Raw genomic sequence first — 21,378 nt, 5'->3', positions numbered from 1 at the left:
ATCTCCCACCTGCCAAAGACCTTCTGTTTGAATTGTTTCTCTTAATTCTGGATGCATATATATTTTGCCTGTATCCTTTCCCTTGCAACTTGGATTATGGCTGAAAAGAGTTTCACAAGCATTTGAAAGTATTACACAGAAGCAAAATAAAGCCATTGTACTCTGCATTTCATGAAGCTGTAAAAAGAAATCCATACAAAGTCATGCTGTGTATAACATATAAAAGTATTGTTTTTATTGATGATTTGTATATCACATTGGCTCATCCTAGAATAGTTGACTTTTTCAGTTTAATTGCGGTAGTTTCTGATGGCACATCTCAATATTCATGTAAACTATTACAGCAGAGATACCTTATGCATACACTAAACTTTATTAGGTTATGCCTTTGTTTCATCATACATTGTTTCCATTTCAGTTCCATATGGTTAGTGGTCAGAAAAGCCTTTTACTTGGTTCATCTCATAAGTAAAGGGATTGCATCCAGAAAAAAATGAGGTTATTAACCTCTTTATACTCCTCCCTCATTTGGCCAATAATTGAGTATAATGCCCCATTTGGTATGTAACTCGCCAAACACCTGCACTAACTGGAAATGCCACAGAAATACCTCACAAAGAGAATCCATGGCTTCCAACACCTGTCCTATGCAGACAGGCTCAAATCACTATCACTCTACTTGGTATTGTACTGACTGCTGAGAGGTGATCTGTGTCTCGCCTACAAGGCAATATCAGACCCTGCCCTACTAGAGATGCTCCATATCCATAAGTCTAACTCCTAGCACATTACCCTCTCAAAAGGCCTAAATCTAATATGCAACATCAACAAAACCTGCTGGAGAGACAGGTTTGTCTACCAGAGGCTGCCCCGTCTCTGGAATAGACTTCCCATACACGTCAAACAGAGCATCTCGCTGCCCCTCTTCAAGCACAACCTTGATGAGTGGATGGGAAACCATAAATTTGTCCCAGGAGTTCCACCTGTGTCCCTCAATGACAGGGGCGACAGCTGCTGACTGAGGTGTCTTTTATGGGGATAAACTCTTTGCTAGGCTTGTAAGTCTCCCAGGGCCATTAGCCTACTAACCTCATATGATCATATTCATTATTTATGTTACTGAAATTGATGGAGACTTGAAATTCTTGTTTACTACTTTCATTTTTCAAAGCATTTTGTTTTCTTTGGAGTGAACTCATACTTTTACACTGCCATTTGTTTTAAATTAACTTATACAAGATAGAAAACTATAATTCTTTGTTCAGTCTTTAAACAGCCAATGTGCAGAGTAATATTGTGCCATGAAGTTTTCACAAAATGTCTTTTCTGATGTACACTACTAATAATTTGCTTTCTATCTCTCTTACTACTGTAGTCAGTTATCCATACAGTTCAAAGATGGCTGACGAATGTTACTCACCTCAGCTTCTTCCAGTGCAATCTGAACCTCTGACTTCTCCTTTTCTACTTGTTTTTTGAGTTTTTCTACTTCATGAAGGTTCTTATTTCTCTCGCTTATCTGATCAGTCAAATCAGAAATTTCCTCTGTAAAGAAATTAAGACATACAACACTAAAGCTGACTTTAAAATTATAAAAGGAATACCATTAGATTCCAAAACAACATCCCATGAGTTCTTGTAAAAGTAACTACATTTTTCTTTTTTACTGTTTTCTTCTAAGCATGCTTTACAGCATATCACTTATGAGAAATAGGGCTGCATGGCTCTTCCCAGGTCATATTCTAAATCTCAGAAGCTTTTTCTGGTGTATGTTAATTTTTCAGACTGATCAGATTTCTTGGCAGGTGTTGAAACCTACCTCAGGTGATCAAACTGGTATAAAAGCTGCCTGGACTAAGTGGCATTTGAATAGGGTTCAGTTATTCCGACCAGATAAAGTCACATAAAATATTTACAGCCATATAAAGTCCATACCTCTCAACTATCCAGATTTTCACAGGATGTCTAGAATTTTGCCTCATATTTTTGGACTGCTACTCATAAAATCTGTGGTTTTCTGGAAAAATCACTGAGTAATGAAGTCACTAAATAATGACAGACATTGAAGTTTCAGATTTTATATTCTTCTGAAAATGCATGCTAACACAACACCTTTTATTCCATTAACATTCTAAGTTTTTAAGACCAGTATTTAAAAATTGTCCCTATTTTTGTGCATTTGTCCCACAATTATTTTTGGCTTTGCTCAGATTTCTTGTGCTAATAGGTTGAGAGGTATGAAACACACCAATGCATGCAATCACACAACCACACGTCCACACCAATTTAGCAAGATATTTTTTGCATCCAGGTCATCTTTAACTAGCATAAAGATCTGCATCTAACTCTAAATCAGATTATTTTGCTTCAGTACACCCCACCTTCTAATTATATGTCAGAGGTTTGATCATACAATTTTATTATTGTTGTTCTGCTGTGCTTTTCAGTTCTACAAAGTTTTATTTTAGTTCATGGTACTACTCCCTGAGGGCTGGGACCGCAACAGTGACAGATTGTGAAGGGGAAGTGTTTCACAGCAGAACAGCTATCAGCATCAAATGCACTGTCCTGTACTCTAAGGGATTCTTTTGCTGTTCTAACTGAGTACAGCTATTGATATCACACAGTTCAGTGCATGTAGAATCAGTTAGGTCCAGCGTCCCTGTTGGTACCAAATTCCTAATGGCAATTTGTTATAAGATTATGGTACCACCCTCATCACTAGAGGCATGTAAAATCTCAAGCAAATAAAAACCTCCATCATGGAGTGGGCAAGCTGGGAAAAAAGTCCCTCCCCATTGTTTCTTTGGTCACTTCAGGACCTGAGCTGCTAATCAAACTTTGGTTGTCTGGGTTGAAGCAGGGCTCCGTTCCTGTATGCCATAGATTTGGGGGAGTGCATTTCACTTCTGCTGCTCTTGCAACACAATTTTATGGCTCACTGATCATCTGGCTGGAATAACATGCCTCCAGTTCAGCACATTCACAATATTTCATTTATGAGGAGAAGTCTTAAGGAAGTGTATTTTTCCTTGTTTGGATGCAGTTCTAGTGGTAATGCATGTATACTTTGTGACTGCTATGGATTTTCAGTGCTGGAGTTTAAGCAGTATGTTTTCCTATAAAATACCACTCTACTTTACTTGATTTATTTAAAGTTGGAAATCACTAGATAGCAAATAGATAGCAAATAGCAATAAGAAAACACACACATATTTATATATATCAAATATACAAACCTGTCTAACTTTCCTTTCATCAACAATCTATGTTACAGACTTTACTAAAATGATCCAGAAAGGAAAATGTTTTCCTTTTCCAATTGTTTATACAAAGAAAAAAAAATTATCAATATCTCATAGATGTTACTTTGTATTTAGTAGCCTAATGTGTAGGGTTGGGGTAAGGGGCAGGGTATGGGAGGAACGTTAGTACATAAGTAAGGGCGAACAAATGATGAACTAGGCAAGCCCAATGGGCACACGGTCCATTTTTAGGAGTGACCCAGGAGAAATATCTGGTTCAATGACTTTTCAGCATCGCACAATATGCAAATGGTGGCTGCAGATATCAACCCCATGACTGCTACAGGGTCTAGGTCTAGTAGCACATAGTTTTAAATCCCCACATGAGACTACAAGAAAGAAATGCCTGCCATTCAAATTTATCACAGCTTTTCTGAGGAACACTCAAGAGGCAGTGAAAGTTATGAACCTGCATGAGAACAGTATGATATAATTGACATTTGAGGTCATAGTCTGACAATTTTGTAACATCCTACAAACCAGGCAATGGTAATGATGTGCAATGACCAGCGACGAGTCAAGGATGGATACAGCTTAATAAGTTGGTGTACCGGGGGTCAAATGTTGAATGAGTGCTCTCACAAAGTCATTTAAGAGAACACGCACACCTAATATATATGATATTAATAGTATCATGATCTTAATATTTATACATTCAATTTATACTTTACTGGGGAGGAACATGTGCAAAATCTGTGTTTCTTTATTTCGTTTTTTTTAATTAAAACCTTTTCAATGCCAGCTGAGGCTACATTTATTTGTTTGATTGTTAATCATGTAAGCACATTTTCAGGGGTGACTGGCTGAGTGCCTTACTCAAAGGTGCAAGCGAAAACTGACAGAATCACAAAGAGTTCTCTATTTGCAGTTAGCTGGGAAGTGAACATTGTTTGCAAATATATTGTCTTGTTACGTCTTGTTACCTGTAATATATGCTAATACTAAAGCACCTGTACTAGACATTTGCATGTTTTGGCCATTTCCCATCCAGGAAGTCATTCAGAAAGTATAAGCAGTGCCTAAGGCAAAATAAAACCTCTTTCCAGTCTGTGTGATATTTATTGTACATGATACTAAGGCATTTAAGCACAGCAAGTTGCCAAGGAGAAACTGTTTCATTTCTGCAGGCAAGTTGTAAGCAAAGTGTTATGCCAACTGCACTATCATAGAGGGATAAAACAATGACTGCAAGCCAGTGATATGGGTTTGATTAGCTTCTGCAGCATCTGGGAACTGACATGAGAGGATGAGTGTGCTCATCTGGGGTGCTATCCGTGCTACTATCACTTGGAGGATAGATGGTGACAAAAATAGACATGGGGTGGGCAGCTGGTTACTAGGTTTTGTAGTTGATAGCCCTCATCCTGGTGCATTGTGGACTATGAAGTATCATGAGTCATGCATATCCCTACAAAGAAAGGGTTTAGGGCAACACTCTCATTGCTGGGATGCCAGCAAGGGCCCAAACTAACATGGCTGCCTAGATGAAGATTCCTCTGAATAGTTTTCATCACTGTGCTGGGCATGCCAATTATGGAGGAATAAGCAGGCTCAAGTCCAGTTGGATGAGGCTTGATGATCAGCAGGCAAAGGAGCAAAAATAATTTAGAAAAAAGCTTCCTAGAGGTTTATGATTGCATCTCTGATCATAACCAGCTGATTATGTGTTTAAAACATGGATGCCAAGAAATCAACCTCAAGAGCAAAGCTCAAGAAATAAATCTTAGCATGCATGTTGAAAACCCTTAATAAGACTTATGATCAGTAGCACAAAATCCTAATTCACTGTAATGCATGAAGTTTTATCTGCTCCACGTATTATTAGTTATAGAAGAAAGTGTAGGAGTGCAAAGTGCTTTGTTGGCTTTGAAATCCTTTCAAAGCTAGTAAATGCTAGTAAACATTTAGTGCTGCCAAACAGGCAGTAAGCAGAAAAAAAGTATACCGGTGAAGAACAAACAACTTAAAAGCTGTTAGACATTTTGTTCTGCCACTCTTTTTTATTAGTGTCCACAGCACAAGTGAAAAAAACTAATGAAAAACCACAACGGGGAGTCCAGAAGAGAACACCAGCAAACTGAATGCAGTAAAAAATGAACGCAGTTTTATTTTTTACGAAAGAGCGTTTTCGCCACAGACAAACATGCAGCTTCTTCAGATAAAAGTCAAACAATACTCCACTAATTTAAATACACCAAACAGGAAGTAGTAAATTTACGTCACTAAAGCACTGAGACAACCTGTCATCGTATTAATAAACACACCCCTCCACAAATACATACAGGGCTAGCCAAGCCCACAAAATTAAGAACAGTTAAGAAACAGTAAGGTCAGCACAACGCTTTAGCTAAGCATGTGGATAAGAATCCAGGACATGCTTTTTGTTTTATGGGCATTGACCACATAAAAGGGGGCATTAGGGGTGGGCCACTGTCTTTGATGCTAGAGACTCGTGAGCTTGAATGGCAACTTTCTTTGGATGCCTTTAAAGCTCCGGGTCTCAATGAAAACTGTAATATTAATGCAGTTTTAAAACTACGTAGTTATTTGAGGTAATGTTTTTTACCGTAATATATTCATTATGTATTTTTTAATAATTTTCAGTTTATTTCTTTATTTAGAGATTTTTATTTATATGTCTTGTGTGATTTTTATGCTGACCTTACTGTTTCTTAACTGTTCTTAGTTTTGTGGGCTTGGCTAGCCCTGTATGTATTTGTGGAGGGGTGTGTTTATTAATACGATGACAGGTTGTCTCAGTGCTTTAGTGACGTAAATTTACTACTTCCTGTTTGGTGTATTTAAATTAGTGGAGTATTGTTTGACTTTTATCTGAAGAAGCTGCATGTTTGTCTGTGGCGAAAACGCTCTTTCGTAAAAAATAAAACTGCGTTCATTTTTTACTGCATTCAGTTTGCTGGTGTTCTCTTCTGGACTCCCCGTTGTGGTTTTTTATTAGTGTGGCAGAATGAAGTATCTAATGGCTTTTAAAGCTGTTCTACATTGTACAGCTGTTCTTTGCCGGTCAGCACTGTCTGCCATTAATCCCTGACAAGTGGAGTACCTCAGGATTCAGTCCTGGGACCCCTCTTGGTTGGCATCTACTTCTCTGAAGTACAGGTCAACACTAAGGGACTCTGGCTAACAAAGTTTGCAGAGACTGCAAACTGGGAGCCATTATTGAATCCCCAAATGATGTGGATACTCTACAAAAGGGCCTTACAGAAACAGATGCTTGGTGCCAGAGCCATGGGCTCAAGTTCAATGCCAAGAAATGTATAGTTATCCCCTTTGGGAAAAAACATGTACCTGTGAATTACCATATAGGTGGCAGTACACTAAACACCAAAAGTGTGATAAGAGACTTAGGGACACAGGTGGACAATGGTCTCACCTTCGATAACCACATCACCACAACAGTCAGAAAATCCTTCTATGTGGCACACCTCATCACTAAGGGCTTTTCATCCAGAAAAAAAGGAGGTCATTGTCCCACTGTACTCATCCCTCATTAGACCCATTATAGAATACAATGCTCCGTTTAGTATGTACCTCTCAAGACATCTGCAACAACTGTAAAGGCCACAGAAATACCTCACTAAATGAATCACAGGCCTAAAGCAGATGCCCTATGCTGACCACCTTAAAAACCTCCAGCTATACTCTGTCACATATCGTCTACTCAGAGGCAATCTCTGCTTAACATACAAGGCCATGTCAAACCCTGAGCTGTTGGGCATGCTACACTTAAAGAAATCCCAATCCCTCAGAGCCACACGCTTCAGGAATCTAAACATTGTCATCACAATAAACAAAACATGCTGAAGGAATAGGTTCCTGACCCAGTGACTCCCCAGACTCTGGAACAGACTGCCCATACATGTCAAGCAGAGTGCCTCTTTGGCCCTCTTCAAAAGGAACCTTAACAATTGGATGGGAGGAAGGAAATTCACCCTGGGGATCACGTCAGTCGCCCTGCTAGACAGGGGTCCAGGGAAGTAAATAGTGTGGGAAGAAATAGCCAAGGAATTGTTATGGCTAGGCTTGTATAGGCCCTAGGGCCGATAGCTAAGTACCAACCTATGAACTTAGTGTGACACCAAGTCGTAACCGTGTAAACACCTTTCTTTTTCTCATTTTTTGGAGTATAATCATGGCATTTCATGCATTACATCTTTATTTTTGCCTTAGTACATTGTCCATTTGCACAGATGAGTTTGTCCTATGTAAGTCTATCAGAGACAAGTTAAGGTCCTACATTCCCCGTACAATGCTGTTTACATCAGAAAACCACTTCTTTGATAATATCTGCATGTATCAGTTTACTCTATGCAATAGTTTGGTGCCATTTGTATCACACAGTTAGTATCTTCATGAAGATGGTTTTGCATACCTTCCCTGTCCCCTTCATATAACTTAATCAGCACTGCCCAACTCTGTAGCATAATGTGTGACTTACAAGTATGCACTTTAATCATATCTCTCAACTGTCTAAAGTTTACAGATTTTTTCCACATATATCTGGTCTGTTCCTCATAAAATTTGTGGTTTTCAGATAAATCACTGAGGATTAAAGTCACTACATAATGACAGACAAATGACATTCAGACTTCATACCCATTTCTTAAAAAAATGCATGCTAATGCAAAATGTGCTAATCTCACAACTCTCTAAGCTTAAAAGAGGGTTATTTAACACACTGCACCTATCTTTGAGCCTTTGCTTCGCTCCCCACCCTAGGTTATTTATGGCTTTGTCCAAATTTCTCACACTAAGACTTTAAAAAGCATGACTTGAGTAGAGATAATGTTGCTTCTCAGTGAAATTTGTATTTCTGAGCCCTCTTGACAGTTGCTACTCTGCATTACTCATCTCACATACAACATTAACAAGACAAAACATAATACATTAAATGACTTTTAACAACGTATGACATATAGATCAATACCCCAAAATGTCTTTAAAAGTATGAAAAATAGGCCAATACCCCCAAATGTTTTTGAAAGTTAAAAAACAAGCCGTTAATTAATCTGAGCAAATGTTAACTGCACATAAAATAACATTACTTGCAATACATTTGTTATTTAAAACAAAATGAAACTTTCAACACTCCATTCACTATAAAGCATTGTATTTTCTCTGTATGACTGTTCTTAAAATTAAATACATACACTGGTATACCATTCCCGGAATGTTGTATTATAATATTCTTACTGTGGGGCTTTTGGCAATACCCTGCATTAGTTTATCTCATACTTTTATCAGCTTACCCAACAAGGTGTTTTTGGCATCAATACTTCATCTATTTGGGGTCACCTCCAATATCCCATGTGGACTGATTTTGAATTCTTTGCTATTTTCCATATGAATGCTCCCTTTGAGGGAGCTCATTATAAGAAAAGCCTTACAGTATCACTGCAGTTATGATGATATGCAGTTTTATCTCTTCTTTACTAAGCCCAGCACCTCTATTATGGAGTCACTTCGCAGGCATCTGGAATGCTTCAAAAGTCAAAGAAATTGCTCAATACCTTCAAGATAGTAACCATGGTCCATGGTCATTCTTCCCAGTCTGAGAAATTCAAACCGTCTAGTTCTAACTCTTAATTTATGGTGGTGATTAACTGGACTTTGCTGAGAAGGTGAAAAATTTTGGTATGGTTATTAACATATTAATACTGAAGGATCAGATGTCTTCTGTTGTTACATCATCTTATTTCCAGTTAAGAAACATTGCCTGCATCAACCGTCTCCACCACTTACAGCACCTTTCTGTGGTTGAGCATGCCCTGATGTCTTCTTACTTGGAGAATGGTAACTTCTCATACTAAGGGCACCCAAACAAAACTCGGCTGGTTACAGCTAGTGCAGAATTCTACAGATAAGCTGCTTACTGATACCCTAAAATAACAGCATATTATGCCAGTTATGAACCATCTCTACTGGTTGCCTCTACATTCACTTACTGTCTTCAAAGCTCTTAAATGTGCATATTTAGTCCGGTACAATATGGGTCCTTATCTGGCAGAGTTTCTAGTCCAATATAACACTATTTCATGTTTGCACTCTATCTCTAGGGCTACTGAAAATTGTTGAAATACTTCTAGAAACTTTGGGTGGTCATTTTCTTTTTGCTACCAACTTCCCTGCCACTTAAATCTTTTCCCTAATGAGTAACTCTCCAATGTAGCTGGTTTTAAAAGGTCCCTAAATAGATATCTTGCTATGCTGTCCTATGATTTAAATTTCAGACTTTATCTAAGCATTAATTGAATTTTTCACACTGTGGCTGTGAAAAGCTCTACAAAATCTGTTTTTTTTTTTCAGTAAAGAATCAGCAAAGATGAGAAATGAGAAAAAATACACAAAACACAATCTGCTTTAACTAAACAAATAGCAGATTTTTGAAATGTCACGCCCACACAGTACACATACACTTGTTCTGGGAAATGCTATTTCCTGTCAAAACAGCCTACAATGTCTTAATTGTGTTGTCATTTTCTGGTTATCTAAGCAGCTTTGCTTTGGAAGATGTTATTTTTTATTCAAGATTTTGACCCTGCAGGAAGACAACCAAGACTCCCTTTACAAAACCAAAAAGGAGAACTTTGGAAGGAAACTTCTGTGAAATCCTTCTAGAATTTCTTTAGGTGATGTGATTCTTCCTTAAAGTTTCAGTACAGAAGCATAGTCCAATTAGTCTTTGTTTTTGCTTGGCTTGTTTAGTGAACTTTATGGACTGAGAACAATGAACAAACCTTCTCACAGGCTGCAGATAAGAAGAAAGACAGCATACTGCCCAACATCAATGATCTCTTGTCTATAAATGTTGTCTTTGAACCCTTTGCAACTGTTAAATTATCTTAAAAGTAATACACGTAGAGATTACAGTTATCTTCAGTTACTGGTAATATAGGACCATCTAGCTGATTTGTATTTTTCTAATGCTATTCACTGTTCAAAACTAAATCCATGTGTAGCAATAAATGCATGAGCATTTTTTAATTTTTTTAATTAAATTGCCTAATTTTTAAGTAATCAATTTCATTATTCATCTGTAGAAGCTTGTCACTGCTAATTTCTTGCTGTATATATGAAACTGATCATTTTATAGAAAACTGGTAAATTATAACTGTTGGTATCCTGTCTTCATATACAGAATACTCAGTCATAGTTACCATAAATTAATAGCAGAGTAAATATGTCCTGGGTGTGCTAAATTCTTCCAGCTGTTACAGTAAAAGCAGGAAGAGGTAGTGGCACTTGAAAAGGTGTTATTAAATACTCCTTGAAATCACTGTGTGTGTGTGTGTGTGTGTGTGTGTGTGTGTGTGTGTGTGTGTGTGTGTGTGTGTGTGTGTGTTTGTGTGTGTGCGTGCATGCATGTGTGTGTGTGTGTGTGCACTAGTTTTAGCCAATGTACAGTTACTGTCAGTAACGTAGTACTGAAGGGACCTGGGCTGAGAGTGATGTATATGTAATACAGGAAGCCAGTGATTATAGCTTTGCTCTTCTGTGGTAGAATGTAACCTTATTTGGGTGTGGAAGGCCCTGGTCACAACCCAAGGCAGCAGTGTTCATTTGCTATAAACTCTTATGGTTTAGCACATCCCATACATTGTTGTCAGCAATATGGTTTGTAGGGCCAGCCCTGAAAGTGGTGTTTTAATCATACTGTTTTTATTGTATTGCTGCTTAGGTTTAAGCATATATGAAAGGCGAATTTGAATTTGCTGCTATCATGGCTAACCCAAAAGCAGCCCAACTTAATGGTCACATGAGAGCCTTATAAATAAGGAACTTAACCACAAACATCCTATGTGATCTTATAACCCAGTGTTCCCTGGATAGTCATCACTCATTTAGTTACAAAGTGTGTGACTTATTCAAAGCACTTATTCTAACACTATGGCTTTGTTATGTCCTTATATTTGAAATAAAGCTACTGAGGAGCAAACTATAGGAGCATTATAATTTTCTCTTCAGAGGTATTTGTGCAACAATTATCCTGTCTATATTACCTGTTGACCATGTAGAAAAAGATGTAAAAATGTTTCTGTGGCAATCAGTAGTGGAGCTCTCAGGCAGAGCAATGACCTTCAATCAAAATCTGCATTTGTGAAAAAGAATATAGTCATAATATAATGCTAAAGCTACTTAAGAGCTCACCTCTGCAGCACATATGCCTTGTACTTAACAGACTATTATTTGTTAGAGGAAATAGTATTTCATTTATAGATACTCTTAACATGATGTACCAGCAGTTACAAATGTAGCAAAGTCTCACTTTGGGTCAAAATATGAGAGATTCTGAAGAATTCAAATGCCACCTATTGCACCCAGAGTAATGCCTGCAAGTCACAAAGGGTACAACAGAGGGATGGTTTTCAAAGAGGCAAGTGGAATGACTTCTGAAAACCATCAATGTGGAGCACAGTACCCCAAATAATGTGCTGTACATCCAAGATTCGGAGTTGCCTATCCAACTAGTTCTGCTTTCAAACCCCAGTGGTGCACTATTTCATGTTCCCAGTTGTAAAGTACAACAGGAGAGTGACAAAGAAATGATGATGACTTGACTATAATGTACAAGGTACTGGCTTTGTGAGCACATAGAGCACATAGCTGCCTTTATAAGTGCAAAGTGTTTGCTAAGCAATCCTAAGAAAAAAAGTAAGCAGCCTGATACAGAACAGTTTGTTTTCTTGTTTCGTTAATGATTTTTACCTTGTAAGTTCTTGTTTTCTTTTCGTACTACCTCTAAATTATCTAGAGCCTCTTCATAGGCATTTTTCAGTTTGAAGAGTTCTGTGCTCAAACTGCGAGACTCTTTCTGAGAAATTTCCAGCTCACTGTGTTCTTCTTCATATTTCTGTTTCCATTCGGCAATGATTTTATCGAAATTTCTCTGTTTCTTATCCATGGCGGCTGCTGCAGAGTTGGATCGCTCTAAATCGATCATTAGATCTTCCAGCTCATTCTGAAGTCTATGCTTGGTTTTCTCAAGAGAGGAGCACTTAGCATTTGCAGCTTCGATGGCTTCCTCAGCTTCCTGTAGACGAGTAGCAAGCTTTTTCCTGTTAAAAAAGGCATATAACTTTCTTTACATTTTTTTAGTAAAGCTTCTTATTTACTGTAATTCTATGTTTGCTAATCAACTTTTGCACTTGCATTACCCTATAGTTCCTTGGACTCAGCCATGTGATTACATATCTTAATGTATAAATCTAGTATGCAAACAGTAGACAACATATCTAAGGGTACACTCACATACAACACTGCCCACTGCAGAAAAACATTCACAGGCCAGTAATGTGAATGTATAACACAATTTTATTCTGAGCTATTACTTAAAATGTTTTTATCATTTGTGTAATTTACAATAACTATGCATGGAGATCCTTCTTTATTAGCTGCTAGTTATCTGTATGATGGTTTAACATACTTGGCCTCTTCCAGCTCCTCTGTTCTTTGGATAGCATCAGTCTCATACTTGGTTCGCCACTGAGCCACTTCAGCATTTGCCTTTGACAGCGCCCTCTGCAGCTCTGCTTTGGCCTCCTGCTCCTCCTCAAATTGTTCGCGAAGAAGGTCACAGTCATGGCGGGCTGCTTGCAGGGCATGAGCCAAGGCTGTTTTCGCCTATGAGAAAAATTGTTTCAAGCTATGCTGAATACAGTCCTTGGCATTCACTATTTTTTTAGTTTAAAGTTTTTCTTAAATTTTAAGCATATAGGTTTACTTGTACTTTATAACTTTTTATTAATGTAAGAGAACCGATTTCAATATATTTATTCTTAGAAAAATAAAAAAGCAAAGTTTGCAATCATCAGAACTGTGTTAATACTGTGACATCCTCAAGTCCCAGTAACTGGTTCGAACATGGATTATCATGCAGCATGAAGCTGATTTGTGATGCAATGTCAGTGGAAGAAGTGTAAACCAAACAATGACCAACATATTAACTATACTGGAAAAAGACTTTCCAGTTTTCCTAGCATGATTTAGGTAATTGTATTCCATCAGCATCACTAATGTAGCTCAGAGACCACTTGTTTAACCACTACTAGCCTGATTAATAGGGTCAAGGTGTGTAAAGAGAATGCCACTATGCGTTTACATTTTTCTTAGGATTGCTTTTTACACAGTGCCATTTTTGCCATAAAACAGTTACATGTGTATATTTGTGTATACTACTACACTGAAGTGACTCATTAGCACTTCACAAACCAGTATCCTTACTACTGAAGCACATCTAACTTTATTCAAAAATGGATATAATAACATCTTTCTATTCCTCTTCTCCTAAACTGTCTTAATTAATGAGCCCAGCTCACTGATTGTGCAAGTACCTACCATCCACTCTATCAACATCTCAAGCCAATGCTCCTTCTTAGACAATGATTATGTTAAAATGTGTTCCAGTTTCTTGTGCTTTAGGAGTCCCTCATACAATCAGGCCACTAGAAGTATAGACAAAAAGTGTTCCCAGATTCTGTGAACTAGACACTAAGAAGGCAGCACAAGTATTTATTACTAATGCATGCCTACATATAGCAAGTAGAAGATGAAACTATTCTTTATAAAGGAATAAAAGATAATGCATGCTATTGTATCACGCTTAGTATTATGTTTAGTTAGTAATTTTAACTACCTAAGGAGCTGTACCCCTTCAATATGCTCTGTGGCATATGATAATGCATGCTATTGTATCACGCTTAGTATTATGTTTAGTTAGTAATTTTAACTACCTAAGGAGCTGTACCCCTTCAATATGCTCTGTGGCATCTGGATGTACTAGGCATTATGTAATTTCAAAATATCCTGCCTGTATGTGGATTTGATGGCACTGAAGCAAGACATCCATCTGTTTTACCAATGACCAAGGTTCAAGATCTGACCCTGTGAACCAGAATGGTGGGTTGCAGAGACAGAATGAAATAACTGCTCTCTTCTGAGATAAGGGCATGGGCTTTACCTCAGCCAGCATGACCCCTGGTGGACCCCAAGGATCTTATAACCTTCCAACTGTTGAAAGAAGGAATCAAAAGGAATCGAGTACAAGATGTGTGAGTACCCATACCATACAGACTGAAGACATTGCACGTTACTTCTCCCCATTAAGAACTCTGACTGGCCAGCCTCAGTATAATGGTTCCATATCTTGTTAATGTCTTCCCATCTAAAGCATGATTCACTATCTATGTGTCTAAATAGCTCCAAGGCTTTGCTCTCAAAGAAGTTAAGACACCTGTCTGGTGATGGGATGCATGTAGGATCACCAAGTAAGGACCACTTGAAATACTCAGGGGAGAGTAGACTAGGGTTGGCTAGTGGCTATCAGTAGTTGGCTGGATAGAATGGCGGGGTGTCATTAAATGTCAGAAGACAAGTCTTGGTCTTAGCTATGTCCATGACCAGAAATTAGAGAAACTGAGGATCTTCTCAATAGAGACCATAAGGAAGGACATGATATGGGCACAAAGGTCACATCATTGAGATGTGAAGGAAGTGAAGGGGCGTCTATGAAAAGGAAAGAGGGAGAGAGATTAAAGGAAGGGACACACTGCAGATTAAGGAAACCAACTTCTCACTTATCAAAAAAAGTTCTTTGCACAGAGTTCTACACCCATAGGATACCAAAATAGATGGCATGGAAAGAATCTATTGATTCATTCATGGCAGCCTGGAACTGACAGTGAAATCAAACAGAAGTAGGGAGCTGTGGAAGAGAAGTCGAACGTTAAAGGTGAATAACACTTGACTGCGTCTGATATTTGAGGAAATTCCCACCTAAAACCAGCAGCCAGAAGGGTCAAAGTCAGATAATAGTTTTCCTGCATCAAATTATGTTAAATGGTGTCAGTGTCCATTCCACGAGGCAGGAGCTGATACAGTGGCACTGTGGGGAGGGATGTCAGGATGCCATGTATTAAAAAAGCAGGACCAATGTGCAGATACACACTTTAACATTTGACCATATAAAGGACTCATGAAAGACAAAAACCTAATTTCAGCAGCAAATCATTTGGGTGTATGTATAAAAGAAATTGTAAATAAAGCTATACTATGCAACTAGGTCTAGTATGTTAACCACTATGAAAAACTTCTCCAAAGCTAACTTTGGGCTCCTAAAAAAGAGGTGGCTAACTTCACTGCACCCATGCAAATGGAGAATAGATGCATGACTGTCGAATCATACACCAATGCACTGTACGAACATGTACATAAATGCATGGATCTCACCATACCCAATAGAACCAAGACACTCTCCTCAAAAAAATAGGAAGCCAGTCTGGTGGTCCCCTGCCATAAACAAACTCTACAACAGAAGGAGGAAACTGATGCGGAATAAGGTGAAGTCCCAAGACTGGAAAAACTCCCTTATCAGCCTCAACAAAAGGTTGAGATCCCTCATCAAATCCTCTAAAGCTAGCTATGAAAACAGAATTGCAGCAGATAGTAAAGACAACCACAAGGCCTTCTATAGTTATGTAAAGAATCTCCATGGCAATACCCAGATTTGCTCTGAGCTACTGCACAATGGTACCTCCTATCCTAGCCAACAGATATTGCCAATATACTGACCGACAGATTCAGTGCCAACTTTACCCCCTCTCCCTTCCAAAGGACCAATCACAATACCAGTAGATTTCCAGGCACCCAGTATTACTCCTGCACATGTTAAAACAGCACTGTCCAAGGCCAACAATACAGCTTCTGTGGGACCTGACAATATCCACAGCTGTATTCTACATGACCTACAAAGTGAACTGGCACCTCATCCCTGTGTGCCCTATCCAATCACAGCCTCACCTCAGACTTTATCCCTACTGAATGGCGCACTGCTACAGTCATCCTTCACCACAAGGGAGGAGCCACTACATACCCCTGGAACAATCGCCTCATTAGCCTGATGAGTCTAATATGCAAAGCTATGGAAAGAATTATCCTGGACCTAATAAACAAGAATATAGGGAATCTCCAAACTCTGGATCAAACACAGTTTGGTTTTGTGAAGGGTAGATCATGCCTGCTCAACTTGGTCGACTTCTTTGAGTGAGTCACCAGAGCTGTGGATGAAGACAAAGTGATTCATACAGCCCACCTTAATCTGGCCAAGGCCTTTGATACCATTCCCCACTCAGGAATCATACAAAAACTCACTAAGCTAGGCATCAAGCCCTATATCACTAGGTGGGTTGCAAATTGTCTCACAAATAGAACCCACAGTGTGAAAGAAGCGGACTCCAAGTCAGACTGTCGACCAGTCATGAGTTGAGTCCCACAGGATTCGGTCCTCTCCTGTTTGGTATCTACTTCTCTGAAGTCCAGGCCAACATGAAGGGACTCTGGCTGACAAAGTTCGCAGACGATTGCAAGTTGGGAGCTATTATTAACTCCCCAAGTGATGTTGACATCCTACAGAAAGGCCTCAATGAAACCAACGACTAGTGCCAGAACCATGGCCTTAAGCTCAATGCCAAAAAATGTGTTGTCATTCCCCTTGGGAAAAACCTGGTTCCCTTGAATTACCACATTGATGGTAGTCCACTGAACACAGAAGGCATTATGAGAGATCTAGGAACATAGGTTGGCAGCAACCTTTTTTTTGACCACCACATTGTCACTGTGGTCAGAAAGTCCTTCTATGTGGCACATCTCATTACTAAAGGGTTTGCATCCAGGAAGAAAGAGGTCATTGTCTCCCTCTACTCTTCCCTCATTAGGCCAATCATCGAGTACAATGCCCCATTTGGCATGTACCGCCCTAAATACCTGCAACAACTGGAGATGCCGCAAAAGTACCTCACAAAGAGGATCCTAGGCCTTAAACACTTGACCTATATGGACAGACTCAAAAAACTCCAACTAGTCTCTGTCTCATATCACCTACTTAGAGGCGATCTCTGTTTGACTTACAAAGCCATGTCTGACCCAGCTCTGTTAGAAATGCTGCATCTAAAGAAATCCCAATCCCTCCACATCACACAATCCAGAGACCTCAACCTCATTACCACAATCAACTGAACATGCTGGAGGGTTCGTAACCCAGAGACTGCCCATGCTCTGGAATAGACTTCCCATACATATCAAGCAGAGCACCTCACTGGCCCTCTTCAAGAGAAATCTTGATAAGTGGATGGGAAATAGAAAATTCACCTCGGGAATCACTCCAGTGGCTCTACTTGACACAGGCACTATGAACTAAGGTCTGGTGGCACGATGCCAGGGTAATCCTATGGACTAGGCTTGTAAAGGCTCCAGGGCCATTAACCTAGTACACACCTATGAACCTCCATTCCTGACTGCATGAAAAACAGCAACACTTCTACTGATGCATGAAAGTGTTTCCTCAAGTATATAAAGAATCTTTCAAACAGTACTCAAGGAAAGATAAGGCAACACACCACCTATTCAAACTCAAGCCAAATGTTCCAGTATATAGGAAAGTTTCTCTGCACTACTTATGCATGAGATTTTGCACACCCCCCCTTCTTCCCCCACACATATATACAGATGTTACTTATACATTTTTACTCCAGGCACAAAAACTGATGTCAGTATCTCTCTGATGCACTGTGATCTTAGACTCCATAACAGTAAATACAGTTTGAGCTCACGCACATCATTATACAGGCAGAGCACAAATAATTGCATGCAAACACTGCATCACAAAATAGTGTTTTAACAAATAAAAAATAAACAAACACATACTGAGTGTATGTAGGTAACCCCAGAACAACCAAGTAACATTTATCATGACTATATTAAGTACAACTCACTCTATAGAACAAAGCAAGAAACTGTGTGGCTCACTGAAGTAAAAAAATGTGCAAGCTGCCATGTCACTGTGATAAATCAAATGTGCATGTCTGCAAGTCAGCACTAATGAGTCATAGCATTTGAAACTACCATTCAGACATTATGAAACATTGTAAATATGCATTCTGAATATACATCAGGTTCTGTAAATAAAATAAACAATAACTTCATTCCTTGAATGAAAATAAGGAATGTGTAGCTCTTCTAGCATGGCTGTCTCTGTTAGAATACAGCCGAGTAGCTGTCCTTAGGGATCGCCGCAATGTACTACATTTCTTTTCATAGTGTACAACTGCAGCGCTTGTGCTTTTCAGCCGTACCACTCTACAACAAAGTACTGCTGCAGCCTTCTGGTTTTTGTGATGTAGCTCACAGGGAAATGTCTCACTAGCTACAATCCAGAACCCGGAAAAAAATCTATTGGTAAAAGGGTAAAATTTAAAGAGATAAGTATGAAACAAAAAAAAGAAAGGAATTGAATAAGAAATAAAGTAAAGTTATAAATTAAGGAAAAGGGAAAGTAAAAATGTGAGAGTACTTTCTGTAAATGTCAACAGTATTAAGAATATGGTGAGAAGGATAGGGGATTTGGAATGTTGCAATAAATGTAATGTAGACGTGAGATTTTAGCAGCAAAGGAAGCTTACAGACAGAACAATTATGGAGAACATAATTTGGAATTTGGGAAATGATCAATGTTCTGCAATAGTTGTGTTTTGCAGAAATTCGGTGAAAATATCAGATATAACATTAGTGGGAATGGAAAAACTAACTATTGTGGACTTAAGATAGAAAGTACAAGCACATAGAATTAGGGAATTATATGTATATGTATATGTTACTGGTAAGGAACAAGATACTTTATGCAGATTCTAGATTATGTAGTGTTAAATATAAAAATTATAGTAACAGGTGATTTTAACTGTAATTTAAAGGGGTATTCAAAAAAGAATGGAAATGATGTAAGAAAAATGTTAGAAGTTATGAGATGTGATAAATTAATTATTTTGCGATAAAAATTAATGTGCTTACAGAATGGGTGGAGAATCACGATCCAAATACAAGTTTAATATGGAATTCACACAAAATCAGATTAAAACACTAACACTTAACTTTGTCCTCGCGTTTTTGTCCTATAACTTCATCAGATGTGAGTGTATCATTTATCAAAGAACTTAAATACCCCAAATCACTCCACCCCCAAGAAACATAACCAATCAATTTATTACAGGTTTCACACAGGATATTAATACAACACAAACCTAAAATATCTTAAAACAACTGCATAAATATACAAAACATGTATATAATAGTAATAAATTACTTTTATAAAAATAAAGTTTAAAATTAGAAATATTAAAGTGCACTACCTAAAATTACATTATTGATGAAAAACAATTCATAAAATGTCTGTAATGATAAATATACAAAAAGTCAGCAACTTTGAATTGTCAAATATCACCCTCTACTGGCTGGAAATACTAAAAATTTAAAGTTTAGCTGATCTCAGTTTTAAGACAGTCTTAAGAGAAACAGTGACATTCACACTTGGGAACTTGTTAGCTTCTAAAATCAACTACCAATATAGTTCTCTATACTCCAAACGAGTTTCCGAAGGACCACCTCTAGGATCAACCAACAGTATTTTCATAGCAAAAAAACAAAAATCTGCCCCCTCACAAGTTTGAGTATGTTTGAATAATGCATTGTTTGAGTTATTTCTCCTTATATCATACCTATGCTCATAAATCCTAAGCTTGAATTTCCTCTCAGTTTTACTTATGTAAAACACATCACATTTTCACATAAGACAAGGTAGATAATACCTTTGGTATTGCAATTAGCAAAAAACCCACTTCTAATGTACCTGTCCCTACTTTTTAAATAAACTGTGTCACCTTCTTTTATGTAAGAGCACTGGGAACAACTCCCACATTTGTAAGTACCTTTTTTACTTCGTCTACAAGAATTTGAAGGAGAAATTTTGTATTCCAAGCTATTTTTAATACTACGTCCTTTTCTGTATACACATTTAAAAGGTTTGTCAAAGATAAAGTTTAAATCAGAGATGTTGGAAAGCCTATTCCATTCTTGTAGGCAAAGTAAAAAAACTAAAAAAAACTAGAGACCAATAGTATTGAATAATACTGACAATGAGATTTTTATGAAAGTAATACAGAAGGGAATGAAACTAAGGTGGAAACTGTCCTGGGTATAGCAGGTATGGCATAAAGGGGAAGAGGTGTCAAGAATTATTGAGTGTTAGAGAGACTGTGCATGGTATTACAAATAGAAGAGAAGAAACTAAACTTAAACAACAGGACATGGCATTTTTATGGATGATAATGAAAGTATAAGTAGGAAAATTAGGAAATTATGTATACCCACTTATAACAATAATAGAGTTAGAGTTCTGGTAAATGGTTGTCTAAGTAAAGAAATACCCATGAGGAAGCATGTAAGATAGGGATGTCCAGTGAGTTGCATACTTTTTGCTTTAGTTAAGAATGTGATAGTATGTGAGATAAATCTTAAAATGAAGGCTGCAGGATGTTTAATGCTTGAGAGATAAGGATTCCAGTTTAGTTAACAATGCAGATGTAAAAAAGACATGGATAAAAGAAGTAATATGTTGCTTAAATGATTGTTTAGAAGCAATAAGAATGTCTTTAAATAAAGGTAAAAGATAGACTGGGTGCTGTGATTAAGATGGGGGAATATATTTTACAATGAATTAAGTTTCTGTGTTAGGTGTAACATTTGGGAATAGGAATGCAAGTAGGATTTAGTGAGAAAAAATAATAGATGAATTAAAAGAAATTTGTTTTGTTGTTGTTTTTCTTTTGGGGGGGGCATATAGGTTATCATTTAGAAAAAAAAGTTTATTTGACAAATTCAGTATTAGTGGGAAAATAGCATATCTAGCAAGTGTATTTATGTTGCCAACAGTGTTTGAAAAAGAATTACTACATTGCTACAGCTTTTTTTTCTTTCATATAGGACTTTAGATTAAATCCAGTAAAGAGAAGGGTGCATAAGGGTTAATACATTCAGCAGGCTATATTGTTTCTCTAAACTTGTATGATGTGCTAAAGTGGAAAAATGAGAAATATGAGAGATTAGCTGCAAAAATGTTTAAATGTAAGTATGATAAATTCTGGGAGACAAGGAGAAGGAGCAAAAGAGAAAAGGATGCATAAATGAGATGAAACATAATCAAGAAAAAATACTAATGTGGAAAATAAAA

The 21,378-nt window shown here is 37.8% G+C and overlaps 1 protein-coding gene across 2 annotated transcripts in view; it reads right to left on the bottom strand.

The window, feature by feature from the left end:
• The window catches only part of MYH15 (myosin heavy chain 15), a 386,453-nt gene that overhangs the window by 47,452 nt on the left and 317,623 nt on the right, over window positions 1-21,378 (bottom strand). For both annotated transcript variants that reach the window (XM_044071103.1, XM_044071102.1), the window contains exons 32-34: window positions 12,751-12,947; window positions 12,033-12,382; window positions 1,421-1,545 (exon numbers count right to left, since the gene is read on the bottom strand). In XM_044071103.1, coding sequence (XP_043927038.1) covers window positions 1,421-1,545; window positions 12,033-12,382; window positions 12,751-12,947 — 672 coding nt within the window. The remainder of the gene's footprint in view (window positions 1-1,420; window positions 1,546-12,032; window positions 12,383-12,750; window positions 12,948-21,378) is intronic.

This window comes from Protopterus annectens, chromosome 5.part0 (assembly GCF_019279795.1).
Source record: "Protopterus annectens isolate FY-2018-M chromosome 5.part0, PAN1.0, whole genome shotgun sequence".
NCBI classification, from domain to species: domain Eukaryota; kingdom Metazoa; phylum Chordata; order Ceratodontiformes; family Protopteridae; genus Protopterus; species Protopterus annectens.
This window is presented reverse-complemented; position numbering and strand designations above follow the sequence as displayed.